The sequence below is a fragment of the Petaurus breviceps genome, unplaced genomic scaffold, assembly GCF_028583685.1.
Source record: "Petaurus breviceps papuanus isolate PSGF00001 unplaced genomic scaffold, PetGlider_PUasm1.0 90977, whole genome shotgun sequence".
Classification (NCBI taxonomy): Eukaryota; Metazoa; Chordata; class Mammalia; order Diprotodontia; family Petauridae; genus Petaurus; species Petaurus breviceps.
Window position 1 is genome coordinate 42,525,725 of NW_027187391.1, and position 23,623 is coordinate 42,549,347.

Below are 23,623 nucleotides of genomic sequence, written 5' to 3' on the forward strand. Positions count from 1 at the left end.
GGGAAAAAATATGAAGTGGAGAATGGGAGACAGAAGTGAAAATAGAATAAGAGAGACAGCTTTGGATACAGCTAGAAAAGTGCACAATGACATTTAATAGTCCCTTTCTTTCCTCTGATTAGATTAAAAGCTTTGTTTGTAGGCCCAGACAACTATAGGGACACAAGGTGGAGAATGTTGAACTTGGAGTCAGGAGACACCAGGATTTATAATCTACCTTTAGCTCTTCCTAGTTGGGTTGTTGTAGTTATTGAAGTTTTCTTGGCAAAGATACTGTAATGGTTTACCATTTCCTTCTCCAGCTCATTTTACATATGAAGAAATTGAGGTAAACAGGTTTAAGTGACTTGCCCAGGGTCACAAAGTTAGTGTCTGAGGCCAGATATGAACTCAGGAAGAGTGTTCCTGACTCCAGGCTGGGCACTTTATCCACTGCAACACTCCACTGACCTATTAGTTGTATGGCTGTGGGCAAATCATCTTGTCCGAACTGCAACTTCCTTACTTTTAAAATAGAGCTAATAATTCCTCTGGTATCTACTTCACAGCCTGTTGTGAGGATTAATAGGTATAAAGTACTTTGTAAACAACCAATATCACCTTTGAAAGTCAAGAATTGTTTTGTTTCTGTCTTTATATACCCAGCACCAAGCACAGTGTTCTAAAAATTAGTCCATAAGCATCTATTAAAGCCCCTTGCCACAGTGCTAGATGCTAATGATACAAAGACAAAAATTAAACAGTCTCTGCTTCAGGGTGCTTACATTCTTTGAAAGAGACAACATTGGGGCAGCTAGGGAGCAGCAATGAATAGAGCACAGGGCCTAGAGTCAGGAGGACCTGAGGTCAAATTTGATCTTCGATACTTGACACACTTACTAGCTGTGTGACCTTGGGTAAGTCACTTAACCCCGATTCCTTTGCCTTCCCCCTTCAAAAAAAAAGAGTAAGCAATCAAAGATGACTCTTGAGTTTTTAAACTTGAGTGCCTGGAAGGATGACAGTACCTGCAACAGAAATCGGAAAATTTAGAAGCAGTACTAATCTGGGGGAGGGAGGTTGGTGGGAATAATTAAGATAATAATAATTATAATAATGATAATAATAGCTAGCATTTACTTCACACTTTAAAGTTTGCAAAACTCCTTTTAAATAGTATCTCATTTTATCCTTACAACAAGCCTGGGAGGTAGGTGTTATTGTTATCATTTCCATTTTACAGATGAGGAAACTGAAACAGATGTTTAGTAACTTGTCCATGGTCACATAGCTAGTGACTAGATTTAAGCTCAGATTGGGTCCAATGATCTAATCGCTACAACACCTAGTTGCATGTGTGTTTGTGTTCTGCTTTGGACATGTTGAGTTTGCCTAGGAGATATCCAATTTGAAATCACCAATAGTTTACTAGTAATATGGGACTAGAGCTAAAGAGACAGATTAGTATTGGATATATAGATATGGTGGTCCTTTGCAAAGAAGATAATTAAAATTATAGAAGTTGATTGTCACTGACAGATAATAGAGAACAAAAAGGAGAAGCCCCAGGACAGAGTCTTAAGGTCACAAAGAGGATGTATGGGTTGTGACATGGTTAAAGATTTGCATCTAGTAGTCACTTAGGCATGATTATGCTTTGAATGAGGGTATTTTCTGTCTTTTGTTAATTTCCAAGTTCTTATCAGAACTAGTTCTAGATTGTAAAGCTGTGAAGTAAATGAAGTTTCACTACTCAAGGTGTCCATCTTAACTTTCAAAGTCACTTGATCTCTCAAGGATTTTTGCAAGCTTAATAGGGAATTCTTAGGAACTAAAAAAGCTTCCTGGACTCTAATGATGGCATAGGATAAGATGTGGGAGAAAGATTTGGGGCAGAATGACCTTCCTAGAGCTCCTTTAAATCACTACACTTATTGCTTAGCTAGTAAGGTCAGACTTGATAATAGTTTCATCATTTGCTATTCAAATAGCTTTGGTAAATGAGTCACTACTTTCCCTCCAGGGGTTTTCTTTCTTAAGATCATAGGGCTATTTTTTGCATAGTCAGAGTCTTTTGTCAGATAACTAAAGTATTTGTCTTTTTCTAAGAGAACTTTGAACACATCAGACCAATTTTTCTGTATACCCAGATAGGCATTTTAGTTTAGTTGGGTAGGACAGAATACAAAAGTGCCCAAAATTATGGGTTTAATCTCTGGGTAAGCCATTTAATCATAAACTCTTTGGATATTAGAGCATTTCATCTCCTCTCCAGTCATTTGATTTTACAATCAGCATAATGAAGATGAGCATGGCTAGATAAAAGTGGTTTGTTTAAAAAAAGAAAAGATCTGGGGGTTTTATTGGACTATAAGTTCCATATAAGTAAATGATATGATGGCATCCAAGAAAGATAATTACTTCTTAGGCTACATTGCAAGGCACAGAGTCCAGGACTAGGGAAGTGGCAGGTTTGCTAGAGCTCTGCCTAGTCAGATCATGCTTGGTGTATTGTTTTCACTTCAGGGTAGCACGTTTAGGGAAAGGCATCTATGGGAGAAACAATCAGAAGACAACAGTATTTATTGTCAATGACACTATCTTCACATGTTTTTTGTCATTCAGTTATTTCAATTGTGTCCAATTCTTTATGACTCCATTTTCTTGGCAAAAGATACTGGAATGGTTTGCCATTTCCTTCACTAGCTTATTCTACAGATGATAAAACTGAAGCAAACACAGCTAAGTGACTTGCCCAGGGTCACATAATTAGTAAGTGTCTAAGGCCATATTTGACCTCAGGTTTTCCTGACTGGTGTTCTATCCACTGCACCACCTAGCTGCTTATACACCATATATGTAGAACAGTCCCTTTAACAGATTTTCACATTTAAAATTTGTTTTTAGTAGCAGTGATCATTAGCTGACTATTTTTGGTAAGTTGTAATTCTTTTATATTGGACACTGACTTTCTATAATGGCTAATATTAAAATGCATCACAACTTAAATATTTTCTCCCTTGCATTAATCTGTATTTATGATATATTTGCAAAAAAGTTTACAAATATCTGTTTCTATACCATAAAAAGTTAGAAAGATTTTATAACTATAGTCCTTGTCCAAGTTTGAAACAGCCATTGTATTACTCTGAATAATTACCCTTCACCTTTAGATACATATAGAGCTACATAATTAGCTGCTCCTCTTTATGAGATATCTGGTCACTGACTTGACTGTGCTGAATCTCAGTTCTATTGTGTAGCTGTTTGTCATGACTTTTTTTTTTATTAGCATCCATCTTCTTCTCTAACATTCACATCAGTGTGATCCATTGCAAACCTACCACGTAGTTTGTTGCCTCTACCATGTTTTTTTCTTTCTGCTGTAGTCATATAGCAATGTGCTTCTCACTGTTCTGGCTTCTCAGAATTTAATATTTAGTCATCATGTCTTGGAACCAAAGGCATATGTAATTATTTCTTAATCAGTTTGCCTGCAGAGCGTTTCTTTCAAGTTTCTGAGGAGGAAAGAAAGGTTCTGGTCACCTGGGGAGATGGAAGAGGTTATAGCTTCTGTGTCTTCTTTGTAAAGATAGCTCTGTTGTGAAGGTGAGTCCCTGTGTTGAATTCTGATCTCTTTGTGAAAGGGCTGGATCACTTCAAAGCAGTTCAGTGGCTGTAGATGTTCAGGATGGTTCATACTGTTACAGCTTAGAGACTGACTAGGTTGGCTGTGTTTTCTGTCTCTGTGCATAGGATTCCCAAAGTTAATGAACACTTGAAGTTTGATGCTTGTGGCAGAGTGGGGATTGATACATACACCTGGTGTGTGTCGTCAGACCCTCTGTTGCTTGGTGGCTGGTAAGTTCAGATGTCTTTTCCTCATTTCATTTTTACCACACAATGAGAATAGATCCTTCTATGTGCACATTAGCATGCACTTTTTTAGTAATAGATTGTAAAGTTGACAGTTTAGTGTCATGTCAAGGGTACTACAGTATCCATATTTAGAATTAAACCAATTTTTAGAAAACCTGTGAAACAAGTATATTTTCTTCAAGAAATAAACTAAAACATCAAAATATTCATTCTTTTAAAGATATATTTATTTCATGTATTTGTGTTCTGGTTAGTTCCATATTAGTAGTCAGGACTGAAAAGAAGTTGGTCATAGAGTTCATGTACTATTATGTAGAGTTGTGTACAAACTGTACATAGAAATTATTAATTTCTCACTGAAGAACATATTTTTCTTTAAACATTCTGAGGTTGAAAATTCACATTTAAATGTTCATTGAATTGTGCATAATTAAACAGTCTCACCTCTTGGGGACTAAGAAACTTGTAATAAAAAACTGAAAGCATTAGTTTCTGCACAAAACCCAGAGTATTTTTAAAAACACACCTGAATCAAGTGATACTCATCTGTTTTAATTAGAAGGAACATATTTTCCCCCTAATTTAACTTTTGATTCTACAGTGCTATGACAAATTATAAAATTGCATTATGCTATTAAAATTTGATAATATTGTAACTTTAATTCCAGAATATTCTTTGAAAAATGACAGTTGATGGTGAATTAGCCCATCAAAGAGTAAGTTTAAGGAACCATCAGTTGCTTTTTGATGTTAAATATAGTAATAAAATATTTGTGGTTATAGTTTTGTTGCTTCTGGATTCTAGAAAAGCAGTCTAAGTCCTCGTTTGATTTTTTATGAATTTTTTAAGGCATTAATTTACATTTTCCTGCAAGCTATTTATTTTAAGGGTCCTTTTGTTATAATTTTACAGGCTAGCCCTTAAAATCCAAAAATAAGAATTAGAGTTACATGTTTTGATTTCTATAGCATCACATAACCACTCAGTTGTGATGTTTTTTTGACCCCTGATTTTTCCATGTTTACAAACTTGTTATTTCACAGATTAACAGAAGATCACTTAGCGTGAATTTTTTTATGTCAAAGACTCTTTTGGAAGTATGATGTTTTTAAATGCATAAAATAAAATCTATAGGATTACAAAGGAAACTATATTAAAATACTACTTACTCAAGATATTTATAAAACAAAATCATGAACCCAAAGGTGGAAACTCTTGCCTTAACAAATGTGAAGCATAATTTAATATTTTACAGTATATTCTGAATGTTAAGTAGTAAAGGTGATCTTCTTGACAATTAAAATAATTTTATACTAATGGTAATTAAGTATATTTTAATATCCTGTATTTAGGAAATTATACAAATCATTTAGTAATTGCCAAACCCTACCCTGACTCCCCCCAAAGAAGCTCTACCCCAAAGCAAAACTCATCTTATTAACATTATTATTTTCCCATGATGTTTTCAAAGATAACTATATTTTTGCCTATTAAATTTCATCTATTTGATTCAAACCATTATTCTAGACTGGCGAGATCTTTTTTTGTCCCACCTCCATTGTCTAACATGTTAACCTCCGTTCAAAGATTTCTTCCATGTATCACTTTGCCTAAGTTACTAACAAAAATGTTTTTAGGGCTAAGGACAAATTTATGAGCCTCACTGCTCCATTAGACATTTCTCTTCAAGTAAGCCTTAACCCAATGAGGATGTCCACTCTATAGGTTTAATCATTTAACTAGTAAATTCACCTAAACGTGTTCTCTGCCCCACTTCTCTTTATCTTGCCTGCAAAGAGAATATGAAAAACATTAACATACCCTTTGCTGAAACATTTCCCTGTCCAACCAGTCTATTAATTTTGTCACAAAAAAAGATGGTTCTTGAAGCTACTAATCCCAGCTTTTCTTTTCTAAATGTTCCCAGGTGATCCCTTTCATGATATATTTTAGAATTTTTCTAGGAACAAAGCCAACTCACCCAGGCTCTTCTCTCTTGATAGCTGGCCTCCAGTTCCGTGTCCATTTCCCTCAATCTTTGAAAGATTATGACAGTGTCTCAGCAATCATATCTACCAGTCCCTGGTAGTTCATATGGGGCCCATGACTTGAATTTCTTGAAGCAGCAACATATTCCTCCACCTTCTTCTTGCTTTTCTTGGGTTTAACTCTTTGTTAACCATTTTTGCTATATCTAACTCAGTCTGAAGATCATTCTTCAAAAACCCAGAAGCAAAATTAAGTGCCTACTTCAATGGGGTCCTCAAAAACAGCTTGGAGTGTCATTAAGTATGCTGGAAATTGTATGAAACACACTTAGGATAGTACCTCCAAGGTCTCTAATTTTCCAGGCCAAAGAACAGTGTTGTGAGTGAAGGAAAATGGACAACCATTGGACTATTTTGTCTCAAGTTTTATGTTTCCATTATCAAAATAGATTTTGAAATTGGAAGGGGAAGAGAATAAGCATTTATTAGGCACCTACTGTTTGCCAGGAACTGTGTTAAACACTTTACAAATATTATTTCATTTGATATTTGCAATATCACAGTATTGTGAATGTTATTTTCATTTGAAAAAAAGATTATTGTCTTTCTCATTCCTGTCCTAGGCATGCTTTACAAGAACATGAGGTCATTGAAACTCAGGTTCAAACCCCTGACATTTGAAGGAGAGTCCAGGACCCATAGCAGAAAAATCTATCCTAAAACATGTATTAGAATCTAATAGAAACAGGGTGATTTTACTACAGTATTACAAATTTGTAATTCCTTTGGAAGAGGATTAGGGAGGCTTGCCTTAAGTTAATAAATAACAGTTTCTATTAATGCATTAGAAAACTCAACTCTATGTTAACCTTGTCTTCAGAACATCTAATTTGACATTTAATTACTGTCACTAAAAATTTAGTAATTCACAAATTATTCCTTAGTGAACCTTTGTTGGGAAATATGCAGCAAATTAAGGGGGAATTTGAACATTTCTTTGCTCCATTAAAGAAATATTAGGTTAGATTTTATGTGATTTTTAAAAGTGTATAAAACTCTTAAAATAGTTGTTCTTTATACTACTGATATGTTAATATATTTTATGTAGAAATTGAAACTTTATACCTCTAGCATAACTGCTTGAATTTCTCTGTTAGATGATTGTGAAGCATTTCCTTTAGGAAGAATCTCCCACCAACTTCTAAGATCATTCCTTTTGTGAACTATAAGTGAAAATGAGTTAACTTAGAAGTACATCGATGATTGTAACTAGAATGAAAAGATTATGCATTGTTATGCACTCTTAAAGTCTTAGGATTTTCTAGCTGGAAGGGACTTTAGCAGTTACCTCATTTTGCTCCTCTCTCCCCCCCCCCCCAGTTTTAAAATTAGGAAACTAGGATGAGATGAGATGAAGGAATGGCTTAATGACTTGCTCAAGGTCACAGAGTTAATTAGCAACAGCAATTAGTATAATATTGAAAGTAATAAGAGATTTTGTGTTGAAACTTTTTAGTAATTATTAAGAATTATCCTGCTTCATTCTATTCTCTAATCCATTCTCTAAACAGCTGTCAAAATAATATTCCTTTAAAAATTTCTTTCCACTAAAAAAAAATCTATTTTCTCTCTTTCCCACCCTTACTCTCTTGAGGAAAAAAAAGAAAACCAAATTCCTTGTAACATATGTGCATAGTCAAGCAAAACAAATTTCCTTATTGGCCATATGCACCTGTCAGAAGTGAATAACACACTTCATCATCAGTCAGTGCTAGTCCTATACACCAAAGAAAGAGAAAAAGGTCTTGTATGTACAAAAATGTATCAGCTTTTTTTGTGGTAGCAAAAGAAAAACCAAACCCAAACAAACGGAAAGTTAGGAGATGCCCATCAGTGAGGCAATGACTGAACCAATTGTGGTCTCTGAATAGAATGAAATACTAATATTCTGTTTTAAAAAAAGAGGAAATAGATTATTTCAATGACACATGGAAAGACATATGAATTGATGCAAAATAATCTTCCTAAGTAAGGCACAGGTCTGACTATGTGTCTGCCTTGCTTAAAAAATCTCGAGGGGCTCCCTGTTGCCTCCAGAAAAAAAAAAATAGATTCCTCAGCTTCACATTTAAAGATTTCCACAATGTGGCTCCAACGTACCCTTCCAGATTTATTGCATATTAGTTCCCTTCACACATTCTATATTCTAATCAAGTTAATCCATCAGTTGGTTCTTAATCTGGAATTCCATCTCCATCTCTTTGCCTCCACATAAATTGCCCTCATTCCTGGAATACAGTCTCTCTTCTCATTTTTTATACCTAGAATCCTTAAACTTCCCAGGTTTTCTCAGATTTCAATTCTCTCTCCCTCCTCAAATTTCTTTCTATCTATCTATACATACATACATACATACATACATACATACATATACATATATGTGTGTGTGTGTGTGTATATGCAGGTGGACTTTAAGTTCCTTGAAGGAAGAGACATTCATTTTTAGTTTTTGCTTCCACAATGCCTAGTGCAGTATCTTGTTTAATAGAAGTTGAATTCATTTTAAATAAGTTGAATCCAAGATAGAAGATCTCATCTGATTTTTTTGATTAGGTGAACATCCAAATTCATGCATTTCTTCCAAGCAAAGATTGTTATTGTTCATTTGCATATGAAAGACGGCATTACTCAGAAGTGATTGAAAATTTGAGTTTTGATACATGAATCATCTTCTTTAACTGTATTTCATTCCTCCCAGGTGAGTTGGCACATAGATTCATCTCGGGATGCCATTAGTGAAGAGAAATATTGACCCCAGGCACCTGTGCCATACAGCACTACCCAGAGGCATTAAGAATGAACTGGAATGTGTAACCAATATCTCCTTGGCAAATATAATTAGACAACTAAGTAGTCTGAGTAAGTATCTTTGATTGTCAATGCACTTAATTTCAAGATAAAGCATGGTTTAGCATTTTTTGGAAGACAATTCTCTATGAGTTTTGTGGGGGTTTTTTTAGGAGGGGAGAAAGGGAACAAAACAGACATTGAAAATAGTTTGGCATAATTAAATAAAACCAAATAAAATTAACAAGTTCTTTTGAGATTTTCCCAAAGTATTACATATTGTAAACCAGAAAAACTTCAGTGGGTTGTCAAATGAGTCAGAAAGACTGCTATTTAGCCTCCCACTCTCCAAATTTTTCTTTCAACTCTTTTGAGTCCTTCTAAGATCAAGTTAATATTCATAGGTGCGATATATTGGGGGTTTTTTGTGTATTATGTATTTATCTAGCTACTTTAGAGCAAAACCCAACAGACATTGGTGGGAAATCAATTTAATTACTCTCATGTATGTGTCTGTGAAGGTGGGGTGGTTATAGCTATTATGTTGAGGGCTCTGTAGGGCCTGTCCCTCCAGTACCCCCAGAATTCCTTTATGAACTACCACAGGATGAGAAATACTGGCTTATGTTGGATTAAGTAACCAAAACCCAAACAGATTTAAGACTTGCTATTTAAAAAGATATATTATGATTATACTTTGTAAAATGTTTGTGGAGCATCTCACACTCAGTATGTCCAGAACAGAACTCATGTCTTCCTCCCCTACCACACAGCCTGACAAACCAATTTGAATTTCCCAAGATTCTCAACCTTGTTGATATCCTTACTTCTCAATCTCATTCACCTCATACATCCAGTTACCAGGGCTTGTTGTTTCTGTCTCCACAACATCACTCCCACATATCTTCTCTTCATTTACATAGCTGCCAAACCTAGTTCAGGCTCCATCACCTCCTAATTACCCCATTTCAGGTCCCTTTCCACTCCAATCTGTTCTCCACTTCAGTGGTATCAAGCTCAAATAGAAATACTTAGAAAACCATGTGTGGGGTACAAAGACCCTAACCCAAACTGACTACTTGGAGACCTCAAAGTGAAGATAGGAAGTTTATTAGAATCTCGCCAGAAGCGGGCGGTCCAGCTGCTGGAACAATGCCCAGGAGGGGAGGCCGCCATATAGAAGCTAAAGCTGGGTTAAATAAGAAAAAGGTTACAAACATTAACATAATTATTACTAATGAGGCTCTAATCTTGTTGGATAATATACATAATACATGAAGTTCATTACTCAGGCGCAATAACAATCTTAGAATACTGGACCCTTCCTTTCAGTCTACCCTTGATACATTCTTATCTGGACTTGAGGGTCCCAAGGCTACTGTCTGTCTCTTGACAGACAAAATCAAATCCACCTGCTGCTGCCAGCTCCTTCCATTCTTCATTATTTTTAGTATTATCTATGAGTTTTAGTCTGAGAATCAGGGTCTGAGCTTCCTCTCAAGGTTACTGCCTGGTCCTCCTTATCAATAGTCTTGTTCAGCAATTCTTGCAGTTCTATAGAAATTTAACTCTTTTATGGTGAGCTGGGTGAGAAGGACTAGAATAGAGCAACTATACAGAAAGATTTCTAAAGTTTCAAAGTCACATAATTTCTAGAAAAATGGAAACTTAGGCCTAAAGCCTAAGGACTTACTCACTTTACAGATAGTCTCTGAGAAACTACACTTTTACCTGTCCCATACAACCACAAAATAATGTGTGTGATACATTGTATTTTAATTAATCCATTTCCCAATTACATTTTAATCTGGTTTGGGCTGTACTGGGACCAAGAGTTTGACATTTGTGCAGTCTGCTCAATCATGATAATGATTTTCCTAAAGTACAGGTCTGGCAATTTTATCTCCCACCCCCTCCACAGTAAAATAAACTATTGACTCTTTTTCGCTTCTTGGATCAAATGTGAACTGTTGGCTTAGAAAGTGGCTCCCTACCCTACCTCCATCTTACCCATCTAGCTTTATTACATATTACTTCCCTTCATGTTCTCTGTCTTCCTGCCATACTGACCTTTGTGTGACTCCTCACACATGACATTCCTCTCCTGTCTTCAGGCCTTTCTATTGGTTGTTCTTCATACTTTGAATGTTCTTCCTCTTCATCTCTTGCTCCCATAATCTGAAGATTCCTTCAAGACTCAGATGAATATCTCTTTCCTCTCGAGCCCTTACCTGGTCATCCTCAATGACAGTGCATTCTCTCCCCTGCCCCCAAGGCTACTTTGTACCCAGTATTAACATAGTGCCTGCCTCCTAGTAAGGGCTGAGGACTGACTTGTATCTGCTTTGCATATGCCTGTGTCCGTTCATTTTTGTCTCAGTACCCTGTCTTTTCCTTCCCACATGTAAGTTCCTCGAGGGCAGGGAATGTTTTACTTTTGTATTTGTACTCTCGGTGTTTAACCAAAATGCTTTGCAAGTAACAAGTATTTGATAAGTACTTGTTGATTGAGTGATTGAAAAAATACTAAAGCCAACTGAAAGGCTAGTTTTATTTTTTTTAATCATAAGGTTTACTTTTCAACAGTTGTCTATCTAAAGTCTTTTCTTGAAAAAATAAAAAGCTTTTTTAAAAAAATATTTTTGGGGGCGGCTAGGTGGCAGAGTGAGTAGAGCGTCGGCCCTGGAATCAAGAGGACCCGAGTTCGGTTCTGGCCTCAGACACTTAACACCCACACAAAAATACTAGCTGTGTAACCTTGGGCAAGTTACTTGACCCCAATTGCCCTCAAAAAAAAAAAAGAAAGAAAGAAAAATTTTTTTTTTGCTTTTTGGAGGGTAAGTGGGGTTAAGTGACTTGCCTAAGGTCACATGGCTAGTTTTGTGTTAAGTGTCTGAGGCCTGTTTTGAACTCAGGTCCTCCTGACTCCAGGGCTGGTGCTCTATTCACTGCACTACCTAGCCACCCCAACAAAAAGCTTTTAAAAAAAATCTAGTATTTCTTTAGAGAGCTTCTTTTATTGTTGGCAAACTGAAAGCAGTCAAAAAAAATTATTTTCTGTCAAATGAAAGAAGCAGTCATCTTGGAACATAAATAGGGGACTAATTTTGTAAAGTTTTGTATTTACTGAAGAAACACTATACCACAGAATATTTGGAATTAGCTATTGCTTCCTAGTGACAACATTTTTCCTTAATGAAGTATTAACTTAAAACTGGAGCAACTGAACACAATTAGAAATATGAGTGGAATAAATGCTTTTCTATCAGCACAAATAGAATGTGATCATATTGAAATTAAGATTGAGTGGAGCTAATTATCCAAAACCATGTCTGTCATTTTGTTGGGGTTTTTAAGCAGTTAATGTAAACAGATAAATAATTGCTATGCTTTCCTATTTAAGCCTCTTGTTAACAAGTAGAGTTCAAATTAGAAATGAAGGGCTTTCTGACCTACTTTTCCCCTGGAGACGCTCAGAATCAAAATTCTTTCTTACCTGTTTCTTTTTTGGAAATGCTTGGCAGCTTACAGCCCCATCTGGTGACTTCATGATGAAAGTGGAATTTATTGATTTTTATTTCTGTAATGTTCTTGCATTTTAATTTTTTACCTACATCATACTACATTTTTAATTATATAATTTAAAACCCTCTGTTATTTCTTCGTCTTGATAGAAATTTTTAAAAATCAGAAAAATGGAAATCTTGGGAGTCCCAGGGTCCGATAATATGCTTAATACAATGAGTCCCTTGCTTTTAGATATAATAAAAAATTTTGGTGACAGTTTCCAGCCTGGGCACTTTGAGGCTCAAACTCTTCCTTCCCCTTCCCTCCATTTTATATGGATGTTAAAGATCGCTTTTTTTTTTTTTTTGCTAGAGTTGGTACTTTGGTGTTATCTCGATTAATTTTCTTTTCTCTTATTGCATACCATTATCTAAAATAATAATTCTAGTAGGTAGGAGGCTACAGTTTAACCAAGCTGAAGACAACCAGGCTTGTAAATAAAATAAAAAAGTAGATGTGAATAAGCTTTTCACATTACCCTATGTGTTCTAACATAATTTGTTGTCTCATCCCCATTTACCTCCGAGGGCCTACTCTCTGGCTGCTCCCATTCTGTTGTTAGCAGACTTTGTTTTGTATTAGACATCCCCTTCTCATATTTTCTATCTTCTTAAAATCACAGAACCTGGTTCTACCTAAAAGACACTATTTGTGGCCATCCTCTCTTTCATGCCTCCTGATACAATATGACAGGAGAAGTGGGGCATACGCCTTGCTACTCAGACAACCTCTCTGCTGCCATCACCCCACAAACTCTCTTCCTTTGAGATTCACTCAATCCATATGTATGACCCTATATAGACCCTGCTGGCATTTATTTACCAGTCTCCAGTTCATTATTTCTCCTTTTTCAAGGAATTCAATGCTTGGTTCATATTCTTTTGCCATCCATTGGAAGCCCTTTTAAGGGGACTTTAACATATAATATACTTCAGTATGACGTCACCTCAAATACCTGGTCTCCTGAACTCCCAACTCCCTTCCAGCTCACCCACATGTAGGAATTGTCACACCTTCACTCTCATCATCACCTGTAACTGTTCTGCCACCACAATCCAGAACTCTAATTTCTTTGATGATAGCATCCTGGTCTTTCCAAATTTCCCAAATCCAATCTTTATCTTCACTGTAAACTTGGTTCCCTTATTCTGGCCTCACTCTCCTCTTTTGGAAATTTTGACTCTATATTTATATATTATGACCAATCCAACTTTATACTGTTTTCTGTCATAAATCCTCTTTTCCTTTGCTTTTATCACATCTCAGGAGCATGTTTGTTCCCATCTCACTTCAGGTACCTGCCAGCAAGTTGATTAACCCCTTTGATCTCAGTTTCCTCATCTATAAGGGAATAATAATACTACCTACATTACAGAGCTATGGTGAGGGCCCAGTGAAATAATTTGAACAAACTGGGTATAATCGTGACTCCTCACTCCCTCTTACCCACCCTATCCAATCAACTGCCAAGTTCTGTCAGTTCTCTCTTCCTAACATCTCATGTATGTTCCCCCTTCTCTCCTCTGATGCTGCCATCACCCTGGTTCAGGCCCTTATTGTCTCATGCCTGGGCTACTGCAATAGCCCCATGGTTGGTATCCCTGCCTCAGGTCTTTCTTCTCTCCAGTCCATACTTTACTCATCCATCAAATTCATCTTTAAGTGCAAGACTGATCAAGTCCTCTTCTCCCCCTCCCCCCTCCGCCCCTGCAAGCCCATTCTGTAAACACTAGTGGTTGTTAATTGCAAGATCAAATATAAAGTCATCTGGCCTTTCAGTCCTTCATAAAATGACCCCTTCACACTTCTCCAGTTTCCTTATACGTTATTCTCAATGAGCTCTGCAATACAATGACACTGGCCCCCTTAGGATTGCCTCCTGACTCCAGGATATTATTATATCTGTTCCCCCATGCCTAGAATTCTCTTCCTCTTCATCTCATCTCCTTGCCTCCCCAACTTCCCTCAAACCAAAGCTTGGTTTCCACCTTTTTTTTTTTAAGGCAATGGGGTTAAGTGACTTGCCCCGAGCAACCCAGCTCTTAAGTGACTGAGGCTAGAATCTGAGTCCAGGCCCAGTGCTCTATCCACTGCACCACCTAGCTGCCCCTTGGTTACCGCCGTCTACAAGAACCCTTTTCTGGCCCTCCTTAGTGCCTTCCCGCTGAAAATGCAGTCTATTCTGTACACACTCATTTGTACACAGTTGTCTGCCTGTTTCTCCTGGTGTCTTGCCCAGGGTCACACAGTTAGTAAGTGTCCAAGGTCAAATTTGAACTCAGGTCTTCCTGACTCCAGGCCCCACACTCTATCCAATGAGACACTTACCTGTCTAGGTTTGTTTTAGCTCCGGGGTGGAGAACCTGCAGCCTTGAGGCCACATGTGACCTTCTAGGTCTTTGGGTGTAGCCTTTTGAGTGAGTCCAAGTTTTATAAAACAAATCCTTTTATTATGGGGATTTGTTCAGTGAAATTTGGATTCAGTCAAAGGGTCTCACTTGAGGACCAAGAGGGCCACATATGACTTCAAGACCACAGGAACCCCACCCAATTTAAGCTCTTTATACATGGGAGCTCTTATTATGACTCAGTGTTTAGTGATAATAATTGCAAGAATTGTTGATTTGGGCTCAAATTTCAGACTTTCCACTTCTTAGCTATGTATAACTTGAGCAGATCACTGAACCCTACTTTAATCTTAGTGTCCCCTCATCTGTAAACTAGAAATACTAATGCTTGTACTACCTACCTCACAGAATTATTGTGAGTTAAGTGCTTTGTAAACCTTAACACATGATTGAAAAGTGAGGTATAAAAATTTTTTTTTTCTTTATTATTGTCTTTCATTTGTTCAACAAGTATTTATATAGTGCCAGTGGTTGTTATAAGCATGGAGACCATGACATTTGTCAGTTTGAAAAATATTCTTGTCCTCTTAGGAGCAATTAGGATTAAAGGATGTTTAGAAATGAGCTTTGCAAATCTTAAAATGCTCTGTAACCACAAGTTATTATAACATGTATATAGTTGTATTTAAAAAAAAAACTGTCCTACCACAGCAGTTAGGTGAATGAGCTGATTCCCTAGTTTTCATGTTTCTTCCTTTGCCATATGGATAATGGTAGTAGCTGACATTTATATGGGGCTTTAAGATTTGCAACCTGTTTCATGTGAATTCTCATTTGAGCCTCCTAACAACCCAGTAAAGTAGAGACAGGTATTTTTATTCACAATTTACACATGGGGACGCCCAAGATTTCACAGAGATAACTTGCTTAGGTTCATAGAACCAGTGTCAGAAGCAGAATAGGAACCTGGGTCTTGCCTCACATCATCTAGCTTCTCTGAAGCTTTATAAATTGAAAGGATGAGGGTTTTCTGGAGAACCAAGGAAGGGCAGGACTCTAGACCTATTAATTTCATTAACATAAGAAACACTTGATGAAAAAAAAAACCCTACCAAGGTGGATCAGTAACTGTTTTGTAATTTATTCTTTTTTTTTTTCCTCTTTGGAGGGCAGCTGGGGTTAAGTGACTTGCCCAAGGTCACACAGCTATTTTTTTTTTTTTTCGTTAAGTGTCTGAGGCCAAATTTGAACTCAGGTCCTCCTGATTCCAGGGCAAGTGCTCTATTCACTGTGCCACCTAGCTGCCCCTTTGTAATTTATTCTTAGAAAATTGTCTGGGGGCATTGAGAAATTAAGCGCCTTGTCCAGGGTCATACACACAATGTGTCAGAGGCTAGTCTTAAATCCAGATCTTTTTTTTAATCAATAATTACATATTTTATAATTTATATTTTTATATTTATAATATATAATTAATATATAAATATTATAAATATATTTATTATATATTATTATTTTATATTTATTATATTATAATTATATATTATATATAAATATATTTATAAAAATATAATAAATAACAAAATTTATAATTTTATAACTTATAATCTACGGGACCAGGGGGCAGGATTACTCCAATAGCCCCCCTCTTCCCAAATTTTGCCCCAGGTTTTCAGAGTAGGTATAATTATCAGTAAGATAATAATTAGTACAGTGAATACAACTCTGAACCTGGAATCAAGAAGACCTGAGTTTGGATTATGCTTCAGATGCTTATTGTGTGACCCTAGGCAACTCACTTAACTTCTCTCTGGCTCACTTTTCTTTACCTACAAGATAGTGATAATGATAACATGTCCCTACCTCCCAGGATTGTTGTGACAATAAAATGAGATGATTTGTAAAGTGTTCTGCAAACCTTATGATACTTGTATAAATGCTATTGTTAACTCAGTCATGTCCTACCCTGTGACGTCATTTGGGGTTTTCTTGGCAAAGGTACTGCAGTGGTTTGCCGTTTCCTTCTTAAGCTCATTTTACAGATGAAGAAACTGAGGCAAACAGGGCTAAAGTGACTTTCCCAGGGTCCCACAGCTAGTAAGTGTCTGAGGCTGGATTTGAACTCAGGAAGATGATTGATCAACCAGAAAAATCAGTGGTGACCCTGATTCCTCCACCCATTGTGTTGATCAGTGCCAGTGGTCATGATGTGCTGCTCCCCAAAGCTAGCCTAACTGGGAGGCCGCAGAGTAAGAACTATCCAAATTGAAAGCAACCTGAGAGTGGGTGGAGAGAGAGCTGCAGCAGCAGAACCACAAATAAAATGTAGCACTGTGTGAGTAGGTGAACAGTGTTGAAAGCCTGGGCCTAGCAGCTAGGTAAGTTTAGGGTTAAGAAGAAGGGGGAGTTAGCCATTGCTATAGCAATAAACAGTAAGCTAGATAGCACCCTTTCTTAGTACTCTGGGCCTGAAAGGAAGCTTTAAAAGATCATGGCGATGCTACTCAGCACAGAGAGAGAGGCAATAAAGCCATCTTTAACAGGAGAAAAAAAATGCAGCAGGAACAGATTAGGTAAAATATTGAGTCCAAAATGTCTGTTGACTTTTATTTGTCTGTCAGAACAAAAATACTGAAAGGAAATGCAAATGTATCTAATTCCCCATCAAATGAAAATGTTATAAGACCCAGATAAATGTTCTTTTATGGGACAACTTTCAGCACACAAATTTAACCAACTGGAATTATTTTTAAAGTAATATTCAATGCAACCTTTTGGAAAGAAGCATTTGCCTTTGAATGGGAAGTCTGCCTTTTATTGTAAAGATAAAACACAGTGTTCTTGGCTTAGTTACTCTCCAGATGGCCATGGATCAGTCCTCACAGCTTTGTGAACACAGTTACATCCTCCAGAAAGACTGACTGAAAAAAAAAATAGTTCATACTTAATATGTCAACGATTGTTGATTGATTAATTTCTATTTCTGTTGATGGGGAAGTGGAAGGAAAGGAAATAAGTATTTATATAGAACCTATTATGACCAATATCCTACTAGTAAACTGACTCCTACCTGAGAGCCATCTTTGACTTTCTTCCTCAGTATCCACATCCAATCAGTTACCAAAATCCTATTTTTGGGACTATGAACATCTCTTGCATCTAGCCCCACCCAACTTCCACTGCACCCAACCTTCTATGAACACTTGTCTTTTCTCATTTGTATTGTTGTAAAAACATCTTCCTAATCTTATCTTACTCTTTCTCTCTTGTACATACTCTCTAGTCCAGCCAACCTGGACTACTCAGTTCTGAGCTTTCCATCACTCCTCTCTCTTTACTCAAGCTGATCTTCATGCCTAGAATGGCCTGTTATCACCACTACCTCCATCCACTTATACCTCCTCCTTCCTTCAAGATCCAACTCTGATTCCACCTCTGTGACATCTTCCCTGAATATTCACCAGTCAAAAATGATCTCTACCTTCTCCATGTTTTTTGGTAGCATTTTACCTGATCAATCCTTTTCTACCTGTCATTATGTCTTCATCATAACTCTCTATCTTTGTATCAAGTTCAGGCCTTGTGCCTTGAACTTGATCAATGTGGATTCAATTGAATGTCATATAACAAAAGCTGTGATATCAACAAAGTTATACATAATATGGAAATACATTTAAATATGAAGTAAGAACTTATCTGTTTAAATCTGTTTCAAGTTGATTGTGCCTAAAGGGAACATTTTTTTTCATATCTAGGCACTGACATCACAACTACTGTCACCTTAAAAAATACATAGTTAAGAACCCAGATGCTGGTTTCTCTCTTGATTAAAAAAAAAATTACACATATACTTGTAAGAAGAATTGTTGACCAGGCTATACAAGACAAAGATAAAATACCTGGGCAATCAATAGAGCAAATTAAAAAATGCCTATTGTCCAGACCACAATGTGGATTGTCTGTTAATAAGGACCCATAACTTCAGTCATTTTAACACTAATGTTCTTCCTGCAAAGATGGTAATTCATAGAATAAAATGATCTCCAATGAATCCAAAAGGAGGACAGAAACATATTATAGGAGGAGATATATATATATATATATATATGATAGATGTAAATATGCTGTAGCATATTAGCAATGGGAAATTATTTGCAAGGATTGGCCTGATGACTGGTAAAGGAGATGAACTGATGATGTAGGTGTAGTGATAGGGGGAGCGGCAAGGGAAGAGACATTTATTAAGCATCTACTGTATGCCAGGTACTGTGCTAAGCATGTTACTACAGACTTTGTCTTATTTGAGCTAACAGAAGGTTAGCCTGTCTGCTGCCCTAATATACCCATGTTTTAGGAGACTTATGAAAATGCCTCAAGCAGGTGTCATGTGCTCCCCATGGTGGATTTATACAAGGATAGGAACAAGAATTGCATAGGGTTGGGGCAGCTAGGTGGCACAGTGAATAGAGCACTGGCCCTGGAGTCAGAAGGACCTGAGTTCAAATCTGGCCTCAGACACTTAACACAAAAACTAGCCATGTGACCTTAGGCAAGTCAACCCCAATTGCACCACCTTCCCCCCTCCAAAAAGCAAAAAAAAAAAAAAAAAGAGAATTGCATAGGATGAGAATGCATAGATAAGCTGCAAACTATCCTACCAGGGGGTGTACCCACATTGCTGAGATCCCAGATCTGTTCGCTGAAGTATCATTTTGGGCTTTTAGACTTCCCAAGGAGTAATGATTATCATGATTTTCATTGTGGTGAGCTTGTAACTTTTAAGGGTATTTGGCAAGTTTAAACATCTGTTTCAACTAATATAACAATGCATATATAATTTTAATCCATTAAAAAAATACATGGCTAGGTCAGGAATTACGTGACAATCAAATAAGATGCTGTGTACAGAAACTGAATTGAAATTTAGAAAATGCTCTCTGAATATAAGGTTGTATATGATAACATTTTTCTTTGAACAGCGCAAAATATTTCAAATAGAATACAGGTATCCCCCATCTAAAATTCAATCAGTATAAGGGAAAGGAAGGGAATAAGTGCTTAAATAGTGCCTACTATGTGCCAGGCACTGTAACAAACACTTTACAAATGTGATTTAATTTGATCCTCACAACAACCCTGTGAGGTAGGTGCTATTATTATCACCATTTTATAGTTGAGGAAACTGAAGCAAATAGAAGTTAAGTGACTTGCCCAGGGACACACAACTAGTGTCTGAAGCCATATTTGAACTTGGATCTTCCTGACTCCAGGCCCAGCACTCCCTTCACTACCCCAACAGATAGAGCTGCCTTGATTTAGTGCAGTTTAGCACTTATAATCTATAGAGTGAAGTGCTGATTCATTTTACATAATTTGTCATTTTACACTTAAGAAATTTTCCTTCTAAAGCATATAGTGTTATAGCACCTTTTGGCAAAGCATAATACTGGAGCCAATCTCTATAAAAACAATTAAATTCTTAGGTGAAAAGAAAGAGTCAAATAGGTTCTAGGAGGTTAATTTGTGAAATCAGAGGGTCTCACCCACAGGAATAGCCCAAGACACCTGGGAAATGTGTTATAGCAAAGTAAAATTCATCTATCAAGTTCCCAACTATCCAGCAACCTTACTTAACCCAGAATTTAGCTGAGAATTAGAAAGTAAGCCAAAATAGAAATCACAAAGTCCATTCACTCAACAAAGTTAATATATTTTATTCATAGGAGAGGGCTTCACCACCTCTTTCTTTTTATTGGACACCCACAGCTCTAAAAATCATTCTTTTCTGGTTCTAAAGGCCCCATATAATTAGAAACAACAAATTAGAAAGAGGGAGGAGATGCATGGTAAGGAAGGTGTCACAATCAGATACATTTAGTTATAGCAGTAAGAGGGCAGCTGACAGCAAAGAGAGATGACTAAGAAATATAAAAATTCAAAAACAAGAACTTGAAAGGTCTGGCACTTTGGGTCCATATATGTAGGGCAAGCAACCCTCTGTCACTCAGTAGTCCTTCATTGTGATAATCCTGATTTCTTAGAGAAAAGGCAATGTAAATTATTATTATGATACCAAGTATGCAATTAGTGTCATGGGATTTAATCTATAGAACACTTTCAGGCCTAAAATATCTCTTTAAAAATATAATTTTAGATAATCTGGCAATTATTTGGTGTTTTGATTCATCTCATATCACATGAAAGTGTTTTAATTCTTGATATTACAAATGTGATGATTATTTTCAATTATAAATCCCCAGGCTAATTGACCAGTTAGATTTTTAGAATTAGATTTGATTTTTCATTTTCAACTAGGATATTTGGGGTTTTGTGAGAAAACTAAATTTTAACCTAAATTGGCTAGATGAATAAATTTAACAATTGCAGAATTAAGCTAGGCCATTGAAAATGGAACGTAAAAGCCTAAGCATGTTTTATAGGAAGATCTCTGAGAATGATTGTACTGGTATAGATGTATTGTCTTGTATTACAGCTTATTTAGGACATTCAGCTGTGGTAATGTGTTGTTGGTCAATAAGCATTCATCAAGGACCTACTATGTGTGCCAGGCACTGGGCTAAGTGCTTAGGATCCAAAAAAAAAAAAAAGACAAAAAACAGTCCCAATTTTCAAGGAGTTCAGAGACTGATGTTAGAGCATTCATTAGGTGTCTACTTTGTGCCAGGTATCCCCTGCACACAACGAGTTTACATTTTACTGGGGGGGGGGGGTTGGGGGAAGACAACATAAAGGCGAGTGAAAAGCAGATGGGGTATACACCAAGAGGGACAGCACAGCAAAAGCCAAGAAGTGCTTTGGAGGCCGAGATCACGTATAAGTCTGAAATAAGGCTGAATGAAGCTGCCCTATTTAAAACCCAAGGTGATTCCATTCCAGTTTTCTGGTGGGGAGAGAGTTGCTTGAGTGGAGACAGCATGGCATAGAGATGGCCAGAAAGTGATATTTGAAAACAGGAAAATGTTTGGAATTTGTAGCTTATGAAACTTCAAATGTATGCATTCAAAAGAAATGTATTCTTTTTAATGTTCACTTATTATCAAATACTCATGCTAAAATCTCTAGCTCATTTTTGCCTCATTTATATTTTGTGTTTTGCAGGTAAGTATGCTGAAGATATATTTGGAGAACTATTTAATGAAGCACACAGTTTTTCCTTCAGAGTCAACTCTTTACAAGAGCGGGTAGACCGTTTGTCTGTCAGTGTCACACAGCTTGATCCTAAGGAAGAAGAATGTAAGTTCACTTGTGGTATTATATGTTGATTAGATATTATTTTTTCATATCCAATGAAGAGCAGATTGGGGAACAAAGACAAATAAATACATATATTTGCTATAAAGGTTTTTCTTCCAAAGATTCTTGATATATGTGGTTTATTCATCAATGAATCCTCGACAGTTAATCCACAAGCATTTTTTAAGCACCTGGAGATACAATACAAGTAAAAGAATGGTGACCAAGGAAGGGGGATTTGGTCTGAGTGGTCATAAAGATTGTGAGTAGAGTTACAAGGGAATAGATTGTTATTTCCTTTCCAGTAGCGATCATGATGATTTGATTATTGTTCTTAGACAGGGAAAGGGTTAAAAATTGGGCCTGGGGGATGAGGAATGGGTCAGAACTCCATGCACATAAGCAGGACAGATAGCAAGAGTTTTGTGTTGAGGAGAGGCCCAGGTGTCTACATGGATCATTGAAAGAGACAGAAAGTGGGGACTGAGACCAGCCAGATATAGTAGGGTATGGCAAAAATTTTTTTAAAAATTTTCCTTTTCCTCATATACACTTCACAGTTCATAAGTTATCAGTAAACTTGTAACATCAGGAGGAAAATTTTCCAGTAAGCTTTCTCTTTTCCTCCTTTTCTTTCGATTCATTTACATACTTTAATCTTAGTGGTAAAAATTCTGTGAAACTGCTTTAGAAATCCCTAAATGAGTGTAAATTATTTTTATAAAAGCCTTAATTTAGAATTTTTGTGCTTTATATGAGCAAGTCAAATACAGTTTTTTAAAACTGGTAGGAAGTCTCCTCTTTAAATGGATTTAGTGCTGCTCTTAAAGGTTCCAGATTGTCAGGGCTTAAGGCTGAAATTGTTCACATTTTGATGTTAAGCCAGAGGCATGAGATTCAGAAGCTATGTTACAAGCTAAAATAATTTTAGAACCTTTAGTGTGAAAGCATATCACATGCCTTCAAGCCTTGATGGAGTCTTTCGAATGCTATTGTCTCCCAAGTGCCAGCTTCTTTCTCTGCCAAAAGAAATATAAGAGCTAAGAACATAATTTTCACTTTCCTTCTCTTGAGAGTTGTTGAAAGTGGCTGTATAATAGTCACTGTCTTCAGAGAAAAAAAATAATTTCTGGTGAGTAATTTTCTTAGGTTCAAATATAAAACTTCAGTAGATCCAAACTTTCAGAGGAAAAATAGCAGAAAATTTCTTCAAGCCATAAAGTAGATGAATAGGGAATGGACCAACTTCTTTTGGCAGTTTAACCCTAGATGTAAGTGACGAGAAGCAAAAACCTCAAATAAAGGTGTTATTAAATTGACTCTTAGCTAGTTCCTATCACTTAACATGAATCATCAAAATGTGTTTACAGATATATATTAGAAGCAGTTTGATAAGGTACATAATTCTATCCTAGCTCAGAATGTGAGAGCATCTTTTCCCAGTATAAAATAAAATCTTTATTTCACACTTTTCTATTCCCATCAACTGGAGGTCAGAACCTTGCTAGATAAAGCTTTAAACTGGCAAAAATATGAAAGGGTTTTCATAAGGCATATGCAGCACGCTATGGAATGTTCTTTCCTTGGAAAATTGACTCAGCTATGTTATTAAAATATTATAGAAGACAGTTGCATCTTTCAACCTCCCTCAAACTAGAATTCAAAATGCCTTGTTGATTCTTTCTCCTTGATAACATCTTTCATATGCATTACATCCTCTTCTTGCACACGTAAAATAAGCAAAAGCAGACCACTATGCA

General features: G+C 36.5%; 1 protein-coding gene across 5 annotated transcripts in view; it reads left to right on the plus strand.

Annotated features, from left to right (window-relative positions):
- WASF1 (WASP family member 1) overlaps positions 1-23,623 on the plus strand; it is a 135,462-nt gene that overhangs the window by 86,530 nt on the left and 25,309 nt on the right. For 3 of the 5 annotated variants that reach the window (XM_069077057.1, XM_069077052.1, XM_069077054.1), the window contains exons 3-5: positions 3,736-3,840; positions 8,606-8,766; positions 21,729-21,863. In XM_069077057.1, coding sequence (XP_068933158.1) covers positions 8,634-8,766; positions 21,729-21,863 — 268 coding nt within the window. In that variant the 5' untranslated portion in view covers positions 3,736-3,840; positions 8,606-8,633. Of the gene's footprint in view, positions 1-3,468; positions 3,589-3,735; positions 3,841-8,605; positions 8,767-21,728; positions 21,864-23,623 lie in introns of all 5 variants that reach the window. The other 2 variants (XM_069077053.1, XM_069077055.1) reach the window with 2 other exon arrangements.